Genomic DNA, 25,638 nt, shown 5'->3' on the forward strand with positions numbered 1-25,638 from the left:
AGACAGGAATCCTGCCTTAAGTAACTTAGAATTTACTTAGAGACATGACATAAAACTGTCAAAGTCACAACATATTTTTAACAAACAATTTTTGGTGCTCTTTTTATGATAATGCTAACTTTATGGATTTATAGTTGAAAGATATATTTAATATGTTTTCTGCCCAAAAGACTGCATGGGCATTTGAGAAAGAAATGAAAAAAAAAAATAGAAATCATTTATAACATAAAGCAGTGGACAGTTATAATATGGTTATGTAGACAATGCCAGAGAATCCCTGATTTTGGAGTATCCAGTTTTGCCCAAGAGTATTTAAGCTGGTTCCAAGCAGGTCAAAACAGAATAGGGTCATTCCAGAAAATGGGGAGGAATTGCAAGGCACAGAGGAACAAGAGTAAAACAAAATACAAAAGCATAGAGGAAGACTGATGCTGATCAAGGAATGTAACACAATGCGGTAGATTCTCAGAGAATGCACCTCAGTGAGAACGAAGTATTCATGGCAAGAGGATAATAATAACAGCAATAATAATAAAACAATAATAATAAACTGCTATTTTTGAGATACTTCTAAACACTTTTCGGTATGACTTCTGTTTATCTGTCATATTTCCACTGAGATGCCCTTCTCTAAGGAAAGCCTTTGCTGACTATTTCATTCCTAGTTCCCACCTAAGGCAAGTCACCATTGTATTTTCAATATGATATTGTCCTTTAGGAACATACATTAAAATTGCATATATATTGTATGTGTGTGTGTTAGCCTCTCAGTCATGTCAAATTCTCTGCAACCCTGTGGATTATAGCGTGTCAGGCACCTCTGTCCATGGAATTCTCCAGGCAAGAATACTGGAGCAAGTAGCCATTCCTTTCTCCAGGGGATGTTCCCAACCCAGGGATCAAACTCAGGTCTCCTGCATTGCAGGTGGATTCCTTACCATCTGAGCTTTAGAGAAGCCCTTGTATATATCTATATATGTATGTGTATCCCCTATATATGTAGATAGACACTTATTTGTTGAAAGTCTGTATTCTCTATAACACTGTAAATGCCCAAATACCGATAGTGTCTTTGTCTTATCTAGCTTTGCAATCCCACCCCTGGCATGAGGTGACATCATTAAAGATTAATGATTGCATATCTAAACACTATGCCAAATAGTTATCTTGGTTCATCACTTCACCAGTTTAAATAGGCCAGTAGAATTTTTTTACATTTTATAATGAGAAAAATGAGAATTAGAGTGGTTCATTGATTAGGGAGTTCTAGAGTCACATTTTGAACCAAGGTCTTTATTACTACTAACCTTTTAGTACAGTAACTAGGTTAAGTCAATTGAAAGTGAATTCTGATAATGGCCTGTTTAAGAGGTGGGATAAATGTATCGAGCAGGGTAAATCAAGGTAGAGCATCAAAGAGATCTAGGAAGCTAAGTAGAAATCTAGTCTTGATATGACCAAAATTTCCCTCATGGCTCAGGTGGTAAAGAATCTGCCTGCAATGTGGGAGATCTGAGTTCTATCCCTGAGTTGGGGACATCCCCTGGGGAAGAGAATGACAACGCACTCCAGTATTCTGACCTAGGGAATGCCATGGAAAGAGGAGCTTTGTGGGCTACTGTGCGTGGGGTTGCACAGAGTCGGGCATGACTGAGTGACTAGCACACACACACCCACTCCAGTGTTCTTGCCTGAAGAATTCCATGGACAGAGAAATCTGGCAGGTCTCCGGTCCATGGGGTTGCAAAGGGTCGTACAGGACTGAGCAGCTAACACTTGACTGGTAAAGGCAGAAGAAAAAAACATAGAACTTTTTTGGTTAAAAGATTAAAAAAATCAGTAATTGATAGTTCATAAATCATAAATGAAACTGATAAACCAAAGGGATGTTCTGAGCTCTGAACATGGACCATAATGATGATTTATTTCATTGTAAGATTTGGAGCATCATCAAGAGAATTGACTTGATTATAGGATCCTGGTGTTCAGAGGACTGGTCTCAACTCTACTGAGGTTATGATTGGGATGACATATCCAAGCAGTGTATCACTTAGGCAAATGGTAAGCTGAAGGGAAAAAAAAAGGGGTGGAAATGTAGATGAGGGAGTCTTGACTGTGAAGTTCTGAGTGATAATTAAGGGAAAATGAAAAAAAAAAAAAAAGACTAATAAACCTGAGCAGAAATACTTCTGGTGGAGCTAGGTAAGAAATGATGAAGAAAGAGGAATTAGACAGGGGTAGAACAAACAACGGAGAAGGCAATGGCACCCCACTCCAGTACTCTTGCCTGGAAAATCCCATGGACGGAGGAGCCTGGTAGGCTGCAGTCCATGGGTTTGCTAGGAGTCAGACACAGCTGAGCGACTTCACTTCCACTCTTCACTTTCTTGCATCGGAGAAGGAAATAGCACCCCACTCGTGTTCTTGCCCGGAGAATTCCAGGGGTGGGGGAGCCTGGTGGGCTGCCGTCTGTGGGGTCGCACAGAGTCGGACATGGCTGAAGCGACTTAGCAGCAGCAGTAGCAGAACAAACAAGGGCTTCCCAGGTGGCTCAGTGGGTAAAAAAAATCTGCCTGCTATGCAGGAGATGTGGGGTCGATCCCCAGGTCTGAAAGAGCCTCTGGAGGAGGGCATGGCAACCCTTTCTAGTATTCTTACCTGGAGAATCCCATGGACAGAGGAGCCTAGTGGGCTAAATCCATGGGGTTGCAAAGATGACTGAAGTGACTGAGTACACAGAACAAACTAAGAATAGAGTTAAAACAGAAAATCTTGCCTTGTGTTAATAATAGGCACTCAGAATTTCCATAGTCAGCGAAAATGCCAAGGAATACCAACACCAAGTTTTACCTTGGGAAAACTCCAGTGGAGATAGAACAAGAAAGTTATTGGTGTTTATGGCCCTGTAATTAGAAGGGTGGGAATGAAATTCAGAAAAAGATGTTAATGTGGAAGGGACCATTGAGGACAAGAAAAAGGAATAAAACAATTTATATGTGAGATTTGGAATAATCTGAAAGGAATCAAATTTAAGGAGTGTCAGTCAATAAGAAAAACTGTGCAGGTAGCCACATTTATCTTTATGTGTCTAAAATATATTTTCCAATTAATCTTTGGGGAAAAAAACACAACTTATCTCAGTTCTCAGGTCTGTCATGTGTTACACAGACCTCTTGTTATCATTTTGAGCATGTGAAGAAACAAGACAACTTGCGGTAAAACAAGATTAGAAATAATAGTTCCTTGTCCCCAGAAACTTGTATTAGTACACAAACCACAAATTTTCGGGTATGAATTTTTACATCACACGTTTTATGTAGTAAAACCTGAAGCATACTATCTTCTATTATAATACCTTGGCCATGTACAAGAATTATTGTGAATTCCAGCTCTGTTAATTATTAGTTGTACCCCTTGGAGCATAGACAGTCTCCTTAACTGCCAAATGAATAAAATAATATCTACCTCCTAGCACATTTGTGGGGAATATATTATAAATATGATTTGACAGTACGTCAACCGTGAACTTGCAGATGTTCAGGCTGGATTTATTTATTTTTATTTTTTCCCCTTTATTTATTTATTTATTTTTTCAGTGGGTTTTGTCATACATTGATATGAATCAGCCATAGATTTACACGTATTCCTCATCCCGATCCCCCCTCCCACCTCCCTCTCCACCCGATTCCTCTGGGTCTTCCCAGTGCACCAGGCCCGAGCACTTGTGTTCAGGCTGGATTTAGAAAAGACAGAAACCAGAGATGAAAGTGCCAGCATCCACAGGATCATTGAAAAAGCAAGAGAGTTCCAGAAAAACATCTACTTTGGCTTTATTGACTATGCCAAAGCCTTTGACTGTGTGAATAACAACAAACTGTGGAAAATTCTTACAGAGATGGGAATACCAGACCACCTGATCTCCTCCAGAGAAATCTGTATGCAGGTCAAGAAGCAACAGTTAGAACTGGACATGGAACAATAGATTAGTTCCAAATCGGGAAAGGAGTGCATCAAGGCTGTATGTTGTCTCTCTGCTTATTTAACTTATATGTAGAGTACATCATGCAAAATGCTGGGCTGAATGAAGCACAAGCTGGAATCAAGATTGCTGGGTGAAATATCAATAACCTCAGATATGCAGATGACATCATCCTTATGGCAGAAAGTGAAGAACCAAAGAGCATCTTGAAAGTGAAAGAGGAGAGTGAAAAAGTTGGCCTAAAAACTCAACATTCAGAAAATGAAGATCATGCCATCTGATCCCGTCTCTTCATGGCAAATAGATGCGGAAACAATGGAAATCGAGACTTTATTTTTGGGGCTCCAAAATCACTGCAGGTGGTGAATGCAGCCATGAAATTAAAAGACACTTGTTCCTTGGAAGAAAAGTTATGACCAACCTAGACAGCATATATAAAGCAGAGACATTACCTTGCCAACAAAGATCTGTCTGGTCAAAGCTGTTGTTTTTCCAGTAGTCATGTATGGATGTGAGAGTTGGACTATAAAGAAAGCTGAGCACCGAAGAATTGATGCTTTTCAACTGTGATGTTGGAGAAAACTCTTAAGAGTCCCTTGGACTGTGTGGATCAATTAGTCCATCTTAAAGGAAATCAGTCCTGAATATTCAGTGGAAGGACTGATGCTGAAACTGAAACTCCAATACTTTGGGCACCTGATGCAAAGAACCGACTCACTGGAAAAGACCCTGATGCTGGGAAAGATAGAAGGCAGGAGGAGAAGGGGACAACAAAGGATAAGATGGTTGGATGGCATCATCAACATGATGGACATGAGTTTGAGTAGGCTCTGGGAGTTGGTGATGGACAGGGAGGCCTGGCATGCTGCAGTTCATGGGGTCGCAAAGATTTGGACATGACTGAGTGACTGAACTGAACTGAACTGAACTGAAAATAGCAATAATAGAACCATTTGCAAAGAGTTTATATGTTTTGGTCACAAGGAGAAAAAAGCCTGAGGTGAAAGTCAGAGTCACACAACTACAAAGCACCAGAACCTGAGCTCAAACTCTGGTGCTCTTACTCCAGAGATTGTGAAAGTGGCCAACATCAGACTAATATCTGTGTTCTCAACTTGTGCTTGTGTAATTTAATGCTGGTTTCAGAGAGAGGGTGGGCATAGTGGACAGTGGTAATAGTGATTGTAGTACCCACATCAGTAGCAGCAAGCTTTATGTCTTGTGGTTCTGCAAAGTGATCACACAAAGTACCTACCATTTATACAGCTTTAGGGGTAGGAAAACAGGAAAAAAAATGCTGCATTGGCCTCTCCTGATTCTGTGTCAGCCTATGTTTGGACATTGAAGCAATTATAAAGTACCAAACAATGACAAGACGAGAAAAATAAAACCAAAAAATTAGTGGAAGGTGAGCAGTCTGGTTTGATTATACTTTTAAGGTTCAATGATCCCTGGGTCAGGAAGATCCCCTGGAGGAGGAAATGGCAACCCACTCCAGTATTCTTGCCTGGAGAATCCTATGGGCAGAGGAGCCTGGCAAGTTATGGTCCTTGAGGTTGCAACTGAAGTGACAACACATTGTACTTCCCCTCTTCTATATTTGTCAAAGCTTCTGACTCAAACAGCCATGTTTATTTCTTTCCATGTATCTTGAATAGTTGTTGTGTTACCATATATTGCTTCCACAATGACTTAACAGAGTTATTAATTCTAGGTATTACAACAAATTTAATATAAATATTTGTTTTAATATTTACTACACTCTTACTGGCATTTATATGTTTTTCAGTCTTCTCAATACCATGTTGAAACTCTTCTTGCTTAAATTTTTAATGTTTTTCTCACTTGTATATTTTTTGAAAAGTAAAATAATGAAGTTAATGTATATGGACATTTTAAAAGAGCTTTCTAATTGCCAAACCATTCTCTAAAATTTATAATCTCCCCAAGAATTGACAGGCTTATCTTCTTCCTGAAATACTTTTGCCAAAAATATATACTGTTTTTGTAAACTTTGCTAATTGGCTAAAAGAAAATCATTTATTTATGTCATATGATTATAACAACACTTGAATGATAAGGCTTTGCTAAAACAAAACTTGGTATAAATAAAATGTTATTTCTTTTGGCATTGGTACTTCCCAGATGGTATCTATGAAAAATTCTTGAAATGTAAAGAAATCATATGAATAGATTCCAATACTTCTTACAGTACATATGCTGCTTTCTATTGACATATTTACATTTAGGTTGATAAAATTCCCCTCTGGTATCTAATCATGGATGTGACAAACACGTTTACAAAAAAGAGTGGTGAAAAATAATAGCTGTACTTTCACAGTTTAGGATAAAAACACTGATGGTTTGTGAAATTATAAGATGGCAAATGCAAAATAGCTGTATTTTGGACATAGAACTTAAAATGCACTTGGAAAGATCAAGTGAATTGTTCCATTATTTCATATTTTTGTGAACTATTGATTTGCTCTTTGACTGAGCTCTCTTTACCGGGTCTCACTGGGGCAAAGCATTTTAGAGTAAATTGTTCATGTTCTGGAATTTCTCATTCTAGCCAAGGTAAAATTTACCCTTTCATTGTTATATACCTTGGGAGTTAACAGGCATTCATAGCTGAATAATTATACCATGACAGGTATGAAATATCTGCGTAAACTCAAATTAAGCTCCTATTAAAAACATAATCTGCATGAAGTATGAATGCATATGCTTTCTGTTTTCTTTGGTTAATACCATTAATTTTAAAGATGACAAAAAGCAGATGAATTATGTCATTGATGCTTGTGTGAGGAACCCAGACAAATTCATATCCCTTAAATTTAAAGGGCAAATCCTATTTAATCCAGCTGTAATAAGTATATGTTGTTACTGGGCAGACAATGAATAAAGTAATGCTAATTTTTCACAAATGTAGAAACAAAGTAATTTCATATATTTATCTGCAAAGTTAGAATTATGTTAGTTTTCTCTACTTGTCTTTACTGTTTTAATGTGGGGACTATATTAAATATAGTGTTATATGTCATGGTCAATTCATTTAAGATTAATTCAGGACCTAACATGCTTGAATTACAAGGACTACACAGTTGAATTAAGGGATATTATTATAACAGAACTTTATGTATGATATGTATTCATAAAGTAACATGGTGTGCAAATCAAATACAAAAAAAGATTTTTATAATCTCTCCATTTATTGCTGGTTAGGAAATTGTTTAGCTGGCTCTGCTGTATACTATGTGACCTAAGACAAGTCTTTTTTTTTCTCTTTGTTATTTCATTTATAGAATTAGTGTTATTACACTGTGTACTTCAAGGGATACTGTAATGTTAAAAAAGTAAATACCTACAAAGCACTGGGAGAGTGCGCTTGGCTAATATTTGCTTAATACATTTTAGCTATTACATTATCACAGATAGTGAGTTACCAACATGCTGTCATAGTAAAGATGTACCACTAATAGTGAATTTAGAATAATTAAAATTATAATGAACTAAATTTCTATATGGTTTAAGTATGCTTCTCTGTGTAAAATACACATTATATCTCATTAAATCCTTGAGGCAATTATGTGGAGTATTTCCATTTCACAGAAAAATGTTGACACATCAAAAGAGATTTAAAAAACTTATTTTTAAGCCTACAATCAGCATTTAGCACAATGGATTAGAGAATCTAGATTTTTACCGCATACACCTTCAAAGTCAAATTGCAGAATAAAATGTGGGTCACAGAAAGACCATATAATCTCTGGAGACTAATTTTAGAGGTAAAATTTCCACTTTACTAAAGCATGGCTTGAACAGAGTGTAGAAATAGAAATCAATGATTTTAAAACATTCCTACTCATATTCAGTCTAGAGATGAACTTAGTAGTATGTACCCTGATGATACTATCCTTCCTTCTGTTTGGATCCTAAGAATTCCTCAGGAACAGAAATTAAATTCAGTAAAAAGTCTGCATAGGTATAACTAGAATATCATGAATATTAAACTGAACTATATTTATATTTATATAACTGGAATATTTTTATCATTTAATTTGATAAATAGAATACTTTTTGTCAAAACAATATTCATACAACTGGCTCTATGGCTATATTTGCTAAGAAAAACTTCACTTTCCAAGATGTATATTTGAAAAAGTATTGGCAATTATTCAATAATTACAGTTATTGACTCTAACTATTTTAGCATCAAATGACTGAATTTTGGATTCAGAACCAAATCTTGTAGATATTATACATCTAAAACTACTCAAAGAATTAATATTAAAAAGTATTAGTATACTCATTTCTAAAAATCCTTACAGATATAAAGCTTTTCCTTAAACTTTTACTGAGCTTCATTTTTTGATTAATAGTCATTTACTTGCAACAATGTTTTGTTTAATTGTAGAGAAAAATAAAATTCTAACATATATAGCTGAAATCATAGTGAAATCAAAGGCAGAACTAGTACAATCAGGGCAGAAAATTATACTTGCCTTATTCACATAGCATTACTTTTAAAATTTCCCAGCACTCAGTGACAGATACCAGTGTTACATTTCTTTTGTATCTTCCCACAATGTATATTGTTAAATAACTCTTTCTGACAGGCTAATTTCTATGAAGTTTATTATTCATAATTGCTCTTATATTCTTTTGAAGAGTCAAGGACTCTTAATAGCTCTCAATTTTGAAATAACCATGGAAAATAGGAAATTTCATACAGGCCAGGAAACCAAGTTTGAATGATTAGAATAGCAGAGGGATTGGGGCTGAAGTTCAATAGCTGAATTTATAAAAATAAATGAATACAAAGTAACAGTATATAGAAAATGAAAAAGAAAATGAGTTTTTAAAAGTCTGGATAATCCCTATATTATGTTCAAGGACAGGGCCAAAAAACAACAGAAGCAGATGTCCAAGGTCAGAGGGATAGGATGAAAGAATCACACCAAGTTAGAAACAGAAAGGTCTTTGAAGAATAGCTGATTTGGAAGCTCTTACCATGACTACATAAGGTCAGCAAACCCTAAAGATTGCTTACAAAATATATGTATGCTTAGCTTCAGTTTTCTGGAGCAAAGAATCCATAACTTTGCTAGAATATCAAAGGGAATTCTGATGCAACATAACTTAAGAAACATGAGCTACGTAGGTGACTTGACATAACAACACACAAAATTAAAAAAAAATTCCTTTAAACTGCTGTGATGTGTAAGAAGACTTAATTTTCCCCTCCCCAGGTTAAGAGGATAGGTTCTTTTTCTATCCCCAGGCTCATATATCTTAAATCATCTTACACATCACTGTCAGATTCATTATAATACTGCACCACTTTGATGCTATTGTTCTCCAACTAAGATTATCACTTTGTAACTTGATATAGAGCAAATTGCTTATTCTGGCACAGAAAACTTTCCACAGTTTGATTCCAAGTTTATTTATCTATTTTATCTTTTAATATATGTATAAAGTCTTCATTATATAAACTCAACTTTATGTTACTTATCATATAAATTTTGTCTACTTTGAGGGAATTTTGTTCATGCTGTTACCTGTAGATGGACTAATTTGCACCTGTACTTTACTCTGCCCTCTCTCTATAAGCTCCTTTTGCCCTCTGCGCTCATATCCAATAAACATACAAACACAAAAATGCATACTCTCAAACGCATTCACCTCTCACCAAAATACATTTCTAAAGAACCTAATTACAATTTTTCTTTCAATACTGGAACATAAAATTACCTGTCCCATTTTGAACTCCTGTGGTTTCCAGTTTCTACTGTCTTAGGGTATGTCTCACATATTTTTTTGCATAATATTTTCCTTAAGCCCAATTTTTAATATAGTGGTTAAAAGCAAGGACTTAGAAAGAGACAGTTCTTGTATCAAATTTTAATCCATCTCTATAACTTTGAGTATTATAGGAAAACACCCTGTTTCTCATCTGTAAAACTGGCACAATAATAGTAGAGTTGTTTGAAGATTAAGTGAAAAAATATAGATGAAATTTAGGATATTATGAACACTTAGTATGTTTCCATGTTAAGTGAAGTAACTACCAAATACTTATAAACATTGTAATATCATATGTATGTCATTTTTATTGTAATTTCTTGTATGCTAATTGAGTTAAATAATTAGACCTTTCACCTTCATATTTCAAACATAATTCTTACATAGTCACAATTCAGTATATATTTTTTGCACATATTAATGTTTTGTGTTTTAGGAAGCATATAAATTATAAAGTTTTAAAAATAAATATAAAAGTGTAAATCCTAAGAAGAAATTATTTATTTTTATAAATATACAATTATATTTAGCAAAAGCCCAAACAGCTTCTCTTGTTTGATGTTCTACTTGCGTGCATCTCAGAGATACTTGGAGTAATTTCTGTTAATTAGAAAAAAAATAAGATAAAGCAGTTATCCTGAAATTATGGAGGTATTACATTAATAAGAACGATTTTTGAAGTTCTGCAGAGAAATATTTGATGACTTTTCACTGGAAGCTGGTTCTACTGAGAGGAGTGACTATTTATTAACAAGATTAATATTAATAATAACTGAAGAATCACAAAGTTCAATGAAAATGAAACAGAAACAGATTTAGAAGCAAAAGGACTGTAAGGTTATACTTTGTCATTAAATTTTATTTTTACTCTTTTGCAGTAAGAATAAACTCATTTGAAGTATGTAACAAATATCAATACTCTGTTAATAGTGATTTATACAACACAAAGCAGTTAAAGACTATTACCTTTCTTAAAACTCACTTTAAAACTCAGCTTAATATTTGAATCCTGTAGTCTGGTCTCTGCTGCACAGCTGTTTTCATATCTGTGTTATATCCTTAGAAATTAGCTCTTAGAGGTCAGGGCTATGTTCTTGGTATTCCTTGGATGTAGTTTTTCTGTAGCACCTCTTCTACTCAGTCACATGGTCACTTATTTATTCATTATTTCATTGAGCTTTAACTCGGTGAAAAGTTCTATCTTAGTATTTGGGAGAAACATAGTAAGATTTTTCCTTCACCTCAAAAGTATTAAGAAGAAAAGAATCAAATGCATTATTGAACAGCACGCATGAAGGTAACAAATGGCACAAACGGACTATGAATAGATTCTTATACAAGCTCCAGGGAGAAAATATTTTTTTCTGCTGGGTAAAATTAATGAAAATTTAGTGAACTGGTATTATGACTTAAACTTTAGATAATGAGTAAGTTTTGTTACTGGATCACAATAAACTGTGGAAAATTCTGAAAGAGATGGGAATACCAGAACACCTGACCTGCCTCTTGAGAAACCTGTGTGCAGGTCAGGAAGCAACAGTTAGAACTGGACATAGAACAACAGACTGGTTCCAAATAGGAAAAGGAATATGTCAAGGCTGTATATTGTCACCCTGCTCATTTAACTTATATGCAGAGTACATCATGAGAAACACTGGGCTGGAGGAAGCACAAGCTGGAATCAAGATTGCCGGGAGAAATATCAATAACCTCAGATATGCAGATGACACCACCCTTATGGCAGAAAGTGAAGAACTAAAAAGCCTCTTGATGAAAGTGAAAGAGGAGAGTGAAAAAGTTGGCTTAAAGCACAACATTCAGAAAACTCAGATCATGGCATTTGGTGCCATCACTTCATGGCAAATAGATGGAGAAACAGTGGAAACAGTGGCTGACTTTATTTTTGGCGGCTCCAGATCACTGCAGATGGTGACTGCAGTCATGAAATTAAAAGACGCTTACTCCTTGGAAGGAAAGTTATGACCAACCTAGATAGCATATTAAAAAGGAGAGACATTACTTTGTCAACAAAGGTCTGTCTAGTCAAGGCTATGATTTTTCCAGTAGTCATGTATGGATGTGAGAGTTGGACTGTGAAGAAAGCTGAGTGCCGAAAAATTGATACTTTTGAACTGTGGTGTTGGAGAAGACTCTTGAGAGTCCCTTGGAATGCAAGGAGATCCAACCAGTCCGTCCTAAAGGAGATAGTCCTGGGTGTTCATTGGAAGGACTGATGTTGAAGCTGAAACTCCAATATTTTGGCCACCTGATGTGAAAAGCTGACTCATTTGAAGAGACTCTGATGTTGGGAAAGATTGAAGGCAGGAGGAGAAGGGGACGACAGAGGATGAGATGGTTAGATGGCATCCCCGACTCAGTGGACATGAGTTTGGGTGAACTCTGGGAGTTGCTGATGGACAGGGAGGCCTGGCATGCTGCAGTTCATGGTGTTGCAGTGAGTCAGACACGACTGAGCGACTGAACTGAACTGAGCTGAATTTAGAAGAAAGATGGCCTATGAAAAAAAAAACAGGGCATGTATTTGTTCATCTGCTCTACTGCTTAATGTTACTTAGGGCAACCCCTTGCTAACAAAAATCAAAATTAATGTTTTTAGTATAATCTTTCCTTGTAGATTTCATGGACTTTTTCAACTACAATGGTGATTTGGAGACAAATTTTCTTTCTCTGGAGACCCTCTAATTTTCAGTTCTACTCTTTGCTGCTAATAGGATGTTGTCCAATAGAACTTCTATGACAGTGGAAATATTTGGATCTGCAGTATTGTATTCACAAGTCTCATATGACTGTTGAACACTTAAAGTGTAGCTAGTGCAACTGAGGAATAGGATTATTAATTTTCATTAAATTGCTACGTGTAGAGTTCATGGCTATTAGAATTGCACAACAAAGACCTAGACTCACCTTTTAAAGAGAAGTAAATTCCAAATGAATTTTAGCCACAAATGGATCTCCTTGGGTAAAATATAGTATGACACAATGGTTCTTGTGAAATCCTATAATGTCCCTTCATTGCTGAAGCTGGTAGTTTTACCCAGCATTGCTATTGCTGTGTACTATTGTTAATTAGGATATGCACAAAGGAAACTAACAGATTACATCTCCAGGAAGCTCTGAAGACTTCTCCCAGAAAGTAACTTTTGAATTTAGCCTTAAAGGAAAGGAAGTTCAGGCTGGTTTTGAGGAAAGGTGACCTAGGGATAGTTTAGACAGAAATGAGAAAAAACTGTTGCAACCAGGGAATGCCTGATAATTCATTATAATTGGCAAACAAAGTATCTTTGTAAAAAGCAGGAAAGGAGATTGAGCATTTTGAAAAAATAGAATAGTGGATGTTTTAAAATAATTTTAAAATGTATGCCCAAATTGTGGGTTTAAATTTATATAGCTTCATACCCCAAATGGTTATTCTATCATATATACTATTATTTTCTTTTCATTTATTTTCCTTTTTACAAGCATCATTTATGTTTTAATCATTAACTAAAGCAACTAAAATTGCAGCTTTGTTACTTAAATTTATTACTTGGACAAGATTGAGATTTAGGAAATTTATTGCCATGATGTCACCAATGGTTTATAATTTATAAAACTTTGGATTAGACATTAGCACAGTTATTATTTCCTCTAATGCCTTACCTCACCACAGTCTTAATAACATTCAGGAAATCCAAAAGACAAAGGGAAAAGAGTGGACTTGAAAGCTAAAAATAGTTGCTGAAAACTGATGCAATCATGTAATAAAATATGGTACAATAACATATGATATATTCATAGTATCTGCTAAAGCAATTAGAATCCATGCAGCTCGATTTCTGTTCGTGTATTACTAAAAATGAAAACTATTTCAGCCCAAGTAAGACATATAAGCTATTCAGTTTTAATTGTATACATTGGTCTTAAAATTTCTGGTCTTATTACTTGCATATGTAATCTATTTAACACTATTTAAAACAGAGAATCATTGAATAGCAATCAGGTTTCAAAAAGCCTGCCAAGTACAGCCAGACAGTTGTCTGTGTGTTTTGCTAGATATGACAACATAGAATGTACAGTTATATTAACAAGGGCTTCTTTTGGGTGTCAATATTTTCATACATATACTACGTCTTGCTCATAAGATAACAGAAACAGCAGTATTGGTGTCTCTCAATATTAATCACATTAAGTTTATCAGATATATTAAACGACTAGTCTTTTTTTAATTGAGAAATTTTATACATATTACATTTAATGCTTTTTTTGGTCAAAAAGCTTTTGAATGGACTCTGGTCTAGCTATAGGAAAAAATAATCTTCAGTGCATTTTGGGAGTCCAAAGTATTAACATATTTTTAGACACAGGTCTTAATTTCCACTGATGAAAATATAGGCAGACATTTCCACTGTAGCATGAAAGATATTAATCACTATAGGAAAGAATGATTTTATTTTGGTAACTACAAACAATGAAAAAAATAAATTAATAAATTTTTTTCGGGCATTCTAAGTGTTTTATATGCATTGTTACAATAAATATTCATAATCAACCCTATGAGATTTTACTATTCTCCTTATAAAAGGAATCTGAATTTCAGAATGGGTTAGGGGTTGCCTGAGGCCCAGATAATAAAAGGCATGGCCAGGGATAATACCTGATTTCAATAGCCTTAGACTTCATTACTTGGAAAAGGAAATGGCAACCCACTCCAGTATTCTTGCCTGGAGAATCCCCATGAACAGAGGTGGCTGGCAAGCTACAGTCTATGGTGTCGCAAAGAGTCGCACATGACTGAGTGACTACACAGACTTCATTATTATGTGTAACAGGTATGGATTTTACACTACAAATATTTGTATGTAAGAAATATATTTTACTTTCCTACTCAGAAATCAAATTATAATTATTCCAAGCCTCCATATCACTAGGCTGGAAAAGAAATTCAGTGTTACCCTTCAGTAGAATCATATAAGAATATAGAATAATTACATGGGAGAAACACAGAAATTTGAGGAAGAGTTCCATTTAAAGGAAGAAAGAAGGAAAGGAAAAGGGAGCTGGCTTTGAACACATTACCTGATACCATGGCAAAGTATAGTTTTTCCTCTCTTAAACCATAACTGACATGCTTAACCTTTCTTCCTATGAAGTCTAATCCTTTACCTTGTAAATCAAATGTTAAACACGAGGCTGCAAGTACTTCTGTATACCTTGGCACTGTCCTATTATTATGGACACATGATCCCAGTCATCAAGTGTCTCATATTTTGAGGGATAGCACCTCTATCTTAGTTAGTATAATAAATTGTCTTATGAGGACAAGAAATTTATATGTATATTTATAACAATATTTTTAGTCACATGGTCACTTCTACCTGCTGCTTCTTCTAACCTGTGAGGATTAGTAACACAGATTTTAATATTTTCTATCACTGTGGCAGTAGAGTATATATTAGTTACTGATTATATTTCTTTTGTATTGTTTCCTAATTTTTATCAAAATGTATCTAAATATTTGGTAAACTTCTATGCTTTTTCTTAGTATATTGTAAGATATTTCATACCATAATTTTAATATTCAAGTGCCTGTGACAGATGTGTTTTTGTAAATGATTTTATAATTTGGTGACTTACGTAACATTTTAAATAATATTTCTTTCAAGTTCTGCTAAGAAAGTTTGCCCACAATGGTAATAACTTGTGTTAAATTTTCATATTTTTGTTGTTTTAATATGAGCAATATTAATAGAATAAGAATACATTGTGCCTTTTATTTTGCTGCTTTAAAAATATTTTATTCCAGTTTTTTACTCATCACAATAAGCATTTAAGATTAAATATTCTTATCAACATTAACTTTTAGAAACCTAAGGTTCAGAGATATTGGTTGCCCATCAAAGAGCAAGAGCTCACCTCACTGACCCAACTGGACCTGACCCCTAACTCACTGCCATTCCTACTGTGTGTACGCATGCATACTCAGTTGCTCAGTTGTATCTGACTCTTTGTGACCCCATGGACTGTATGTAGCCTGCCAGGCTCCTCTGTCTGTGGGATTTCTCAGGCAAGAATACTGGAGTGGGTTGCCATTTCCTTCTACAGCTTAATGCAGTTCTGAGAAACCCCATAAGATGTTCACGTTGTAAATTTTAGAACTCAGCTAAAGAACCAACCAGTGGGCTTCCCTGGTGGCTCAGTGGTGAAGAATCCACCTGCCAATACAGGGGACGAGTTCAATCAGGAAGATCCCCTGGAAAAGAAAACGGCAACCCATTCTTGGCTGGGAGAACCCACGTACAGAGGAAACTGGCAGACTGCAGTCCATGGGGCTGCAAAAGAGTCAGGTGTGACTTAGTGACTAAACAACAAGGAACAGTCGTTGCTAGGAGATAGCTATTTATCAAGCACAGACCAATGTAAGGAATGCGTAGATATGGTCATTCTCACACTTGAAGTAATAAAAATGGAGAATACTTTTGGCTTACTTCCTTTTTCACTCTTCTTCCCTAATTCAAATGAGTTTTAAGAGTCATAATTTGAAACTCTGCCATTAGCTCCATCAGAAATATTAAATGTTAAATAAAGTGGTGTGTATTGGCCATAAAATGAACACCATTTATTATTCTAAGAATATAGAAAATGCTTTTGTGTGAACAGTAGAGAAATTGCCAAAAAAGCTATCTTATTTCAGTCTGTAGACAAGTTAATGTGCTACTGGAAAATGCATACATAATTCTGACCTAATTACTTTCCAGAGCATTTATTTGCTTCTGAAAAGAGTGCTCAGAAAACCCCCCACTTTATTCCACTGTCTTACCGAAGTCTCGCGTTCTGAGGACAGGGTCTTGGGCCTGAGTGAGTTTGTTGCCTCCTTATTAAGGCCTTTGTTGCAGCGCTTTCCGGCATACTTCCTACCACTGTCAGATGTTCACTTCAGTTTCTGGGTGCTTGAGCCTCAACTGAGCAGACTTCCTTGTGATAAAATGTGTCACCTTTGTGCTTATTGTCCTAAGGACACTATCTCCAGGCACACCTGCCTTAATAAATAATTTGATATTTCCGATTTAGAGAAATTGATAAGGATAGTTTCAGGTACCTTCTACCTTCCAAGGTGACTAATTTAAAAATGCTTGAGAAACTTGTAAGCATCAAAGTTTTAGGAATGACAGAGTGGAGGATGTGGCTGCTATGACTACTTCCTTCTGGAAAGTACATACAGAAATGTGAGATAGTGTATCTTCTTACAGACATCTAATATGGTGAGTTGCTGTTTTTCCTCTATGTGAAGGAAGTAAAGAAGTCATTTTATTTAAATTAAACATTCTTTCAAGAGCCATTAGGGTAGCTCTTGGCATATTTACGTCATAAATGAGTGATAAAATGATCACTCTACTCTTACCACATCATGCTTTGTCCTTTAGGATTCATTTATACACTTACTTGCAACATGGTAAATGCCACTGAAAACCACCAAGCTAAACAGACATTTGTCTAGTGATATCTAGTTTTTACCCCACTTAAGTTATTTTCCATCTCTAAAGATTACACAAATAATAATATACCTTGATAGTGCAGAAGAATGCTCAACCTCTCTATGATTAACTGGCATATTAGAATACCTTTATTATAAATAAATTGAATTCTTTTTCTTTTCTACAGGACAACATTTTTAAGCTTCAAGACTCACATTTTGAAAATGGCCGTGGGAAGAGCCCATATGACCCTAAACTGCTGACGGCATCTCTTTTAATAGGTACTTAATCAGCAATCAATTAAATAGTAAATTTTCTGTAGAAAATGGCCAGATTTCATGTTCCTTCTTATATAGCAACATTTTCCTTTATTAATTGTAAAATATTCATAGTATGTCAGTTGAGATATTTTCATGTATTTTGAAAATGAATAAGAAGTACTAGATGCTGCTTTGATTTTTGAACTATCTAGTCTATGATTCTTTTTAATCAAAATGACTTAATAGTATCTTTAAAATTTCGTGCCCAAATCATGTATATCCCCACTGTTGTTGTTGTTTAGTTACTAAGTCATGTTTGACTCTTTGTGACCCTTTGGACTGTAGCCCAGCAGGCTCCTCTGTCCATGGGATTTCCCTGGCAAGAATACTACAGTGGTTGCCATTTCTTTCTCCAGAGGATCTTCCCGATCCAGGGACTGAACCTGCGTCTCCTGCATTGGCAGGCCGATTCTTTACTGCTGAGCCACCAGGGAAGCCCCACATTTCCACTAGATATTGACAGTTTTTGTGTTGTAAAAATGTGGTTTTGATTTTCTTTGTTTGAAAGAGGTGTTTCAAAGGGGGAATTTTGACAAGTCAGAAAGAAAGATTGAGATTCATTCTCCATTGTTAATTGTAGTCCCAAGATTTGTAACACTTTCAACACTTGGACAACTTAATCAGCACAATACAACTAAATGGTAATACAATTGATAGATTCCCCCTAGTGTTACTTTGATTTGACAAAGTTCTTGTGTGTTCATCTTTTTTGACTTTAGGGCTTTTCTCTTTTCCTTTTTTTTTTTTAAATCAAACATTCTGTGTATTTCCTGTATATTTTCCTTTGACCTCTTCCTTTCGAATTTTATTCTTTCCTTTTTTCCTTAAATATTGCATATAGGTGGTGAATGTTTAGCCATAGTTCAAAAGGATAGAAATAGAAAGACAGAAGTAGAAGAAGGAAAAAGTTTGAGTTTGTATTGAAAGAGAATTTTTCCACATTCTTTTAACCACTCTGTACTGGGATTAAGTAATACACAAAAAGTGTGTCATCATTAAACAAGTTTTTCTTTTTTTTTCCCTTTTAATTGTTGAGTATGCCAGCAACCTGAAACACAGAAGATTCTGTTTTTAAATAATCATGTAGAAATTATAAATTATGTAACTTTTTGTTTCCTTTTCCTTTTTTTATGAAATAGAGAAATTATTTGATAACACAACAATAATAGTGAAACTTTTCAGGTATAAACTTTCTTTTGAATTTTGAATAACATATCTAAATTTTTAAAAGGTAAATTTAGGATATTATTTGTTGTATAGTAAGTCCATAAAATTTTCCCTCTTTTTCTTTTAAAAGATAACTTTTTTCCTCTGTTCAACAAAGACAGACTCTGGTCATACTACCTACAGCATTAACTATGAAAATATATTTTTCCAGTATTCTCTAGTGTTTATCATCCTTTCACTGATCCCTTTTCTATTAAGAATAAAACCATTATAGCATGAGTTATCTCATATGCTGCTTTCGAAATGCAGACAATTTCAAACCATTTGATCCATTTATGGAGCACTTTAACAGAAGTTTAAGACCTGAAGGAATGCAGCAGATGTAACACGCTTATAATTTCCTATTCACAGATGGCCTAGTGATTACGTGTGAATAACTTCCTTAAGTACACACACAGAAATTTGAAAAGTGTCTTAAACAAAGGAGAGGAGTCCTATTTTGTTTGAAATTGCAGCCTCTACTTGTTTAGATTGCACACTGAAAGCAAAAAGAGAGATTTCTCAGAAGGCAGTATATAAAACTGTACCTAGAACAGCTTTAGTTTGTGGCGTGTTTCTCATAGGGATCTGCTTGATTATTTATTTTAATATTCCACTGAGAAAGGATGATGACAAGTAAGTATTACATAGTTCATATGGTATGCAACCACACAATGTCCACGAAGAGTATGAAATGCCACAGTTTTGATGTTATATTAGAACTTCTTTGAAAAAGTCGAATGGGTTTGTGAAAAAGAAAAGAGAGTGAGGGAAGTTGCATGAATCATGGAGGAGGAGGTATGGCAGCTTAAAAAAGAAGCAGCTTTTAAATGGAAGCCCAGATCTCACCTAGCCAGTGCTGTACAGTGATTGAATAATTTTCAGAGATATTTGCTGCTTATTGACAAAGAAGATGATTCAAGCCAATGTAAGATCATTTCTGAATCAGTTGAATAGCAGGATGCAGAAAAATGAGCAGGCCATACTATACATAGTAAAATCCCACAAAATATTTGCAGCACCATGTTAATTCAAAAGCTGTGATTTGCTTTATTGAGGTTATTTGCTTCTTTTAAAACTATGCTATAAATTCTTCCTCTCACAGTATATTTAATTCCCCTTGTTGGGTTCCTCTTGACATTTTTTATTTTGCTGCTTTAAAAATATTGTTTAGTAATTTAATGGAGTTCTTTTAACATAAATATTTTCTACACTTCCCAAACTTTTACTAAAAGTCACTGAAATATACAGATTGTACACGATATATTTAAAAAATGGTTTTGGGGAAAGCTTTCCAGCCAAAATATTTTAAATATGCTCTCCTCATTTTTGCACATAGAAGAAATTTTCAAGATGGTTCCAGGATGCCTCTTTCCCCAATACTGGGAAGAAGAATTGTACTTTTAGCTCAAAATACTTGTAAACTGGCTAGATGGATCTTAACAGCAGATATTTTTATATCCCCAATCCTTCTGCTAGGCACTTTTAACCTGTAGTAAGCTTTAGAACCAGATGACCACTTAAAAACTTTGGTTTATGAAATCTGTAAGAGTTTAATATAACCTCTTCCCAAACTGCCTTGCGTTTTAGGCTGATAACTGTAGAAAATATGAACCTTTCCTGAGCAATGCGTAGTTACCCAGTTCAGTCCCCCAGGTCTATAATACGTCCCAAAGTTTTCAAATCACCTTAGTATTAAATTAAATTTTTCAAATCTACTTTAATAAAGGGCTTCCCAGGTGACTCAGTGGAAATGAATCCTCCTTCCAATGCAGGAGACAAGGGTTCGATCCCTGGGTTGGTAAAATCTCCTGGAAAAGGGAATGGCTACGCACTCGATTATTCTTGCCTTGAGAGTTCCAGGACAGAGGAGCCTGGTGGGCTACAATCCATGGGGTCTGAAAGAGCGGAACATGACTGAGCAGCTAAAACACATACATGCACGCACACACAGACGCACGCACGCGCGCACACACACTTTCATGGTATGAAAGGAGCAGTCAACTTGAAAGCAGTTGTATCTTTCTGAAGTCATCAGTCATTCCATCATTAACATATTATAAGGACCTGCTTCAAGAGTTTGGGACTTTACGAATGGTTTATTTCCCTAAGCTAGCATTCTGTCATGCCTCAGGAAAGAACATAATTTGATATTAGAATATTCTCTCACTTGGTATTAGAGTAAATGAGGTACTCCCCAAATTAATTAACTAAAATTGAGAAAATTATTTGAAGTCTCTGTTTCTTCGTATAAAATGGCATGGCCATGCAAGTTCCACTAGTTTGTTGTAAGATTTAAATAAGATGATGTAATAGCATACTACATTTATGTATGTGCATATTTCTTTCTGGCATATATATGTAAAATAGAAACTAAAAAAAACGGAACTAGTAATAATGGTTGCCTGTTGGGATAAATTTTATATTTTTGTTTATCATTTATATTTATAACTATTTAAAGAATGATGTTAATTTTAAAGGGACAATATGAGTAACAAAGCCAGTATATTCATTGGTATAGAAAAGGTGCTCAATAAATGTGAAAATGTAAAAGTATTCCCATACCCTTTCACTTTCACGAAGTAGATTTCATTCATGCCATGTGGTGTGGGTGTGTATGTGTGTGAGTGAGTGTGTGTGTGTGTGTGTAAGAAGAGAGAGAGACATTTTTTCCTGCCTCTGTTTCTAATTACTCTGCTATTCTGTAAGTAAAATTTGCTTAAGGTGTTAACAACATAATGGCTTGGTCTTTAGGTTTGTTTGATTTTTGCTCACATCCATGTCATACTTTACACCTGTGTTAGTAATGCTGTTATTTCATCAGGAAATCTTTTTTTTCCACCTTCTGTTTCTTCTCACCACACCCTTCTTAGGAATTGTAATCCAATACATTAACTGATCTAAGCCACATTTTTACTTCATTTTGAGCTGTGAACACAGAATACAGAGTACACATGAACTTTTGTTTTTTAACACTGCTTCTCAGGTAACACTGCCATGGTGGGAATACAGTCCACTAAACTTTTTGTTCATCTCAGGAAAGAATGCTTTCTTTAGAGATAGGTAAGAAAGCTTACAGTTCAGAAAGAATGGCATATACTCAAATAGCAACTTTCATATTTGACAATTTCTAGCATGTTATTTATATCCATAAGCACTAATTTATCTTAGTCTGATATATTTTTTTGAGACATCTAATTGTCTGTATGGTATTTTTGTAGAAAAACTTAGGATAGCATATCTGCAACCACTTTTTAAATGTGTATCACAATTCCTTGCATGTATTATTCTATCACCAATTTAATAAAATTGGACAAATATATTTTCTTTCAGTAGTAATTTAGTATATTTGGAAAACCCAAAAGTATGTATCTTAGCCATAATGCAATTTGAACCATTGTAGGCTAACCTATATTTAAGATCATAAAATTGAAGAATTATACATATAATTTGATAACTTAATAGATGACATCAAACATACAAAAAAAGCTTGGCAAATGGGCTTTTTAATTTTTTTTTAAAAAAGCAACAAACATATTGTTTTCCAAATATAAGCCAGCTAAGGTATAGTAGATTTATTCAACTCAAATATTTTGTTAGATCATTTCAGATAGCTGGAGAGTATAATAAGTCTTTAATATAAGGTGGTAATACACAGTTATATTAAATGCAATATACTCTGAGCTGATATATATCTTCTTAAAGAGAATGCAAGAGTAAGATATGCTACCACCTATACAATAGGGCCAAATAACAAAGGGGGGTTTGTTCCCCAAGGATGAGGAATCAGCATTGATAAGAATCCTATAGACCTCTGAGCAGAAAATCTGATCTAAGGCCTGGTGTTAAGGAATAGTTACTGACACTAAGCATTGACAGTATTAGACTGTGCCCTCGCAGCCACCTAATCATCTGATGACCTCCAGCTCTTACATGTTATGTTGACTCTGGCTAAAAATAGTGTTTGAGTAGGAGGTAACTTCCTATGACTGGAGGCAACTGGTGCTTTAACTGCAACCTTTCTTTGGTTTCTAAGTCAACTCTTCATAAATTATATTTTTGATAATAAATTGAGCTCTTCTACTGATGAACTCTCTACATTCTCTTGTCCCCCCTACTTATCTCTTGTCGAAAGAGAAATAAAATAAGTCTTTCTGCCTTTGCATTCATTTATTTTGATTTTTTGCCCTCCTTATGTGGGAATAGATTAAAAGATAATCATGAGTTTTAACAAAGCTAAAGAAATGAATATGAGAAACAAATACCTTTCATATTCAAATAATATTTATTTGGTTGTAGTTTTTGTTATTTCATCCTTTGGAATAGAGTTTACATATAATAGCAATCATAATTATGAATTTTACTCACATTGAAAAAGCTAAATGAAAAAAAAAAGATTAACTCATGATGTTCTTTACTCTTCCATTTTTGATTACACCTCTTATTAGGCATGGTCTGACAACTCTCTGATATATAATCACTCAGTTTTCACCTTTTGGTTGTTCTATTTTTCACCTTTCCTTATTTTCATTACCTCACATATGGTTGAGAGGGCAGTGAGGTTCAACAAACGATTTAATGCTTTTGATTTTTTAAGGTAAAGAGGACACAGATCTTCATGTGAAAGGTGTTCCAACATGAAAATGTTTGAAATTGACTTGAACATTTCAGGTTGCTTTCACGATACATTTTAAACTAACATTCTTTTATTCATATAGATAAAAAATCACCTGAAGTTTAAAAATTCATCACATCTGTCAGTCAGTGATTTGTAAAAAGATTAAGTGTCAACCTTAACTAAAGTGTTAAGCTTATTGAATATAAGTTATATTTAAGTAGACCATCTACATTAAGATATTGCATAGTACCTTTGAAACTTGTAAATAGCTTGTTAATAGTGTTTTTGTACTTTTCAAAAATTATTATTTCTTTACATTATGGGCAGATAAAACATTATTGCAGTATATTATTGTAAGAGCAAGTCAGGTTTGAACTTTAATTAAGTAAAGAGAAGACAAAATGTTTTTGAATCCCAAAGATACCACAATATGCAATACATCAATTTATGATGTCCCATGAGTACCGTTCATAGAGCTGGTGAATTTTACTTAATATATTGTCAGACCATCACTTTTGACTTAATTCACAACAGTTCAGAATAAGTGATCAAGTTTTAAAAACTCAGTCTCTAAGAGAAGCTATCTTTTTGTTAATATTTAAAGTCATAACTTAGAGTTACTCAGTGATTCTGTCTGTGTAGCTGTCCTGTACTGCTTTGGATGTTTTCCAAAGCCTGGTGCATTCAAACACATCAAAGAAACAGAGGTTCTACCAGAGGAATTAATTTAGTTTAAGCTTAGTCATGTCCAACTCTTTGTGACCCCATGGACTATAACCCACTGGGGTCCTCTGTCCATGAAATTCTCCAGGCAAGAATACTGGAGTGGGTTGCCATTCCCTTCTCCAGGTGATCTTCCCAACCAGGGATAGAACCCGGGCCTTCTGAATTGCTGGCAGATTCTTCACTGTCTGAGGCACCAGGGAAGCCAAATTTAGTTTGGATTCCTGAAAATGTCCATTTTCATTTCAAAGACCTTTCTTTTCAAGTGAGAATTGGAGGTGTGAACCAAGGATATCACATAAAAGATCAGATTAATACGACTTTGCAAAAAGTATTGATAACAGAGGATGTACAGAAAGTTTCTGATGGATACATATAAAAGTCCTGTGGAAATTACAGTGGTATACTAATGTTTAACTTACAATTTGTGTATGCCTACTTTGTTTTCTGAGTATTTCTCAAGTCAGTGATTTAGAAACATTAACCTGTCCAAATAATCAACAAGATAATATTAATTTTTACTGTCATTATGGTAGCTTATTTGGAGAAAATATTTATTGTTTTTCTGTTGATAATTTACATAAGCAAGCAGGCAGTAATGCATTTTCTGGGTGGAATAATATGAGGCATTTTTTATTTAAAGGAAAGAAAATGCCAATTTTACATACTTCAATTTATGAAAAGGCGATATGATATATATTTGTATAAGAAACTTGGGGTTAAATAGACTTGAGTTTAAACTTTTACCTTGTCTTGCTAGTCATTCAGCTGAGGAAACTTGGGTTTCTTGAACTGTAAAATAATGATAACATGTACATCATGGGGTTGTTGACAGAGTAAATGAGATCATTTGGAAGTGTCAAGCCAGAACCTGACTGCCCCACAAGCCCAAATGGTATGCAGTAAATATTAAGTTCTCTTTTTCCTTGTTTCTTTTTCCTTTATGTTCCAACCTGCTGATTATGATTCTTCCACTATTAAATTCTGTCCTAGAGTTAATTCAATTTAAGTAGAAATGAATCAAAGCACAACAGAATCTTGCGCTATAGTGATTATGGCCTGTGTTTATCAAAATCCCCCCCTCTTCAAATACATTTCTGTTATATTTGAGACTCTGTGGTGGACTTGTTTTATGATTGTATGACAGCTTATACCAAATTAGAATACTTTTCCCACTTGATATATTAAAAAATGGAAGGCAAGAAAAGTTTTAGCAAGAAAAGTATTAGTCTTCTGTAAATTATAGCCAAATTTCATTAATTAAGTCCCAATAAAAAGGAAATATATTAGAAATTTAATTTTTTGATTAAAGCCAAAAGTGTAAGTAATATTTTACAATGAGACTTTAAAAAATAAAGGTATTAGAATCATAGTAGCTTTAAACATATAAAGGCAGACAATGTGGTACATATAATTTTTGTTCCCATTAGTAATGTCCACTGAATCATATTTTACTCAATTTTTCAAAGTTAGTGCTAAATGAGTACTGAGATATTCCCTTCTACAAAGATA

At 34.6% G+C, this 25,638-nt stretch overlaps 1 protein-coding gene across 7 annotated transcripts in view; it reads left to right on the forward strand.

Annotated features, from left to right (window-relative positions):
• The window catches only part of SEMA3A (semaphorin 3A), a 501,460-nt gene that overhangs the window by 389,638 nt on the left and 86,184 nt on the right, over positions 1–25,638 (forward strand). For all 7 annotated transcript variants that reach the window (XM_043871699.1, XM_043871697.1, XM_043871698.1 and 4 more), the window contains one exon: positions 17,447–17,540. In XM_043871699.1, the coding sequence (XP_043727634.1) occupies positions 17,447–17,540 (94 nt within the window). The remainder of the gene's footprint in view (positions 1–17,446; positions 17,541–25,638) is intronic.

This window comes from Cervus elaphus, chromosome 18, assembly GCF_910594005.1.
Source record: "Cervus elaphus chromosome 18, mCerEla1.1, whole genome shotgun sequence".
In the NCBI taxonomy this organism is placed as follows: domain Eukaryota; kingdom Metazoa; phylum Chordata; class Mammalia; order Artiodactyla; family Cervidae; genus Cervus; species Cervus elaphus.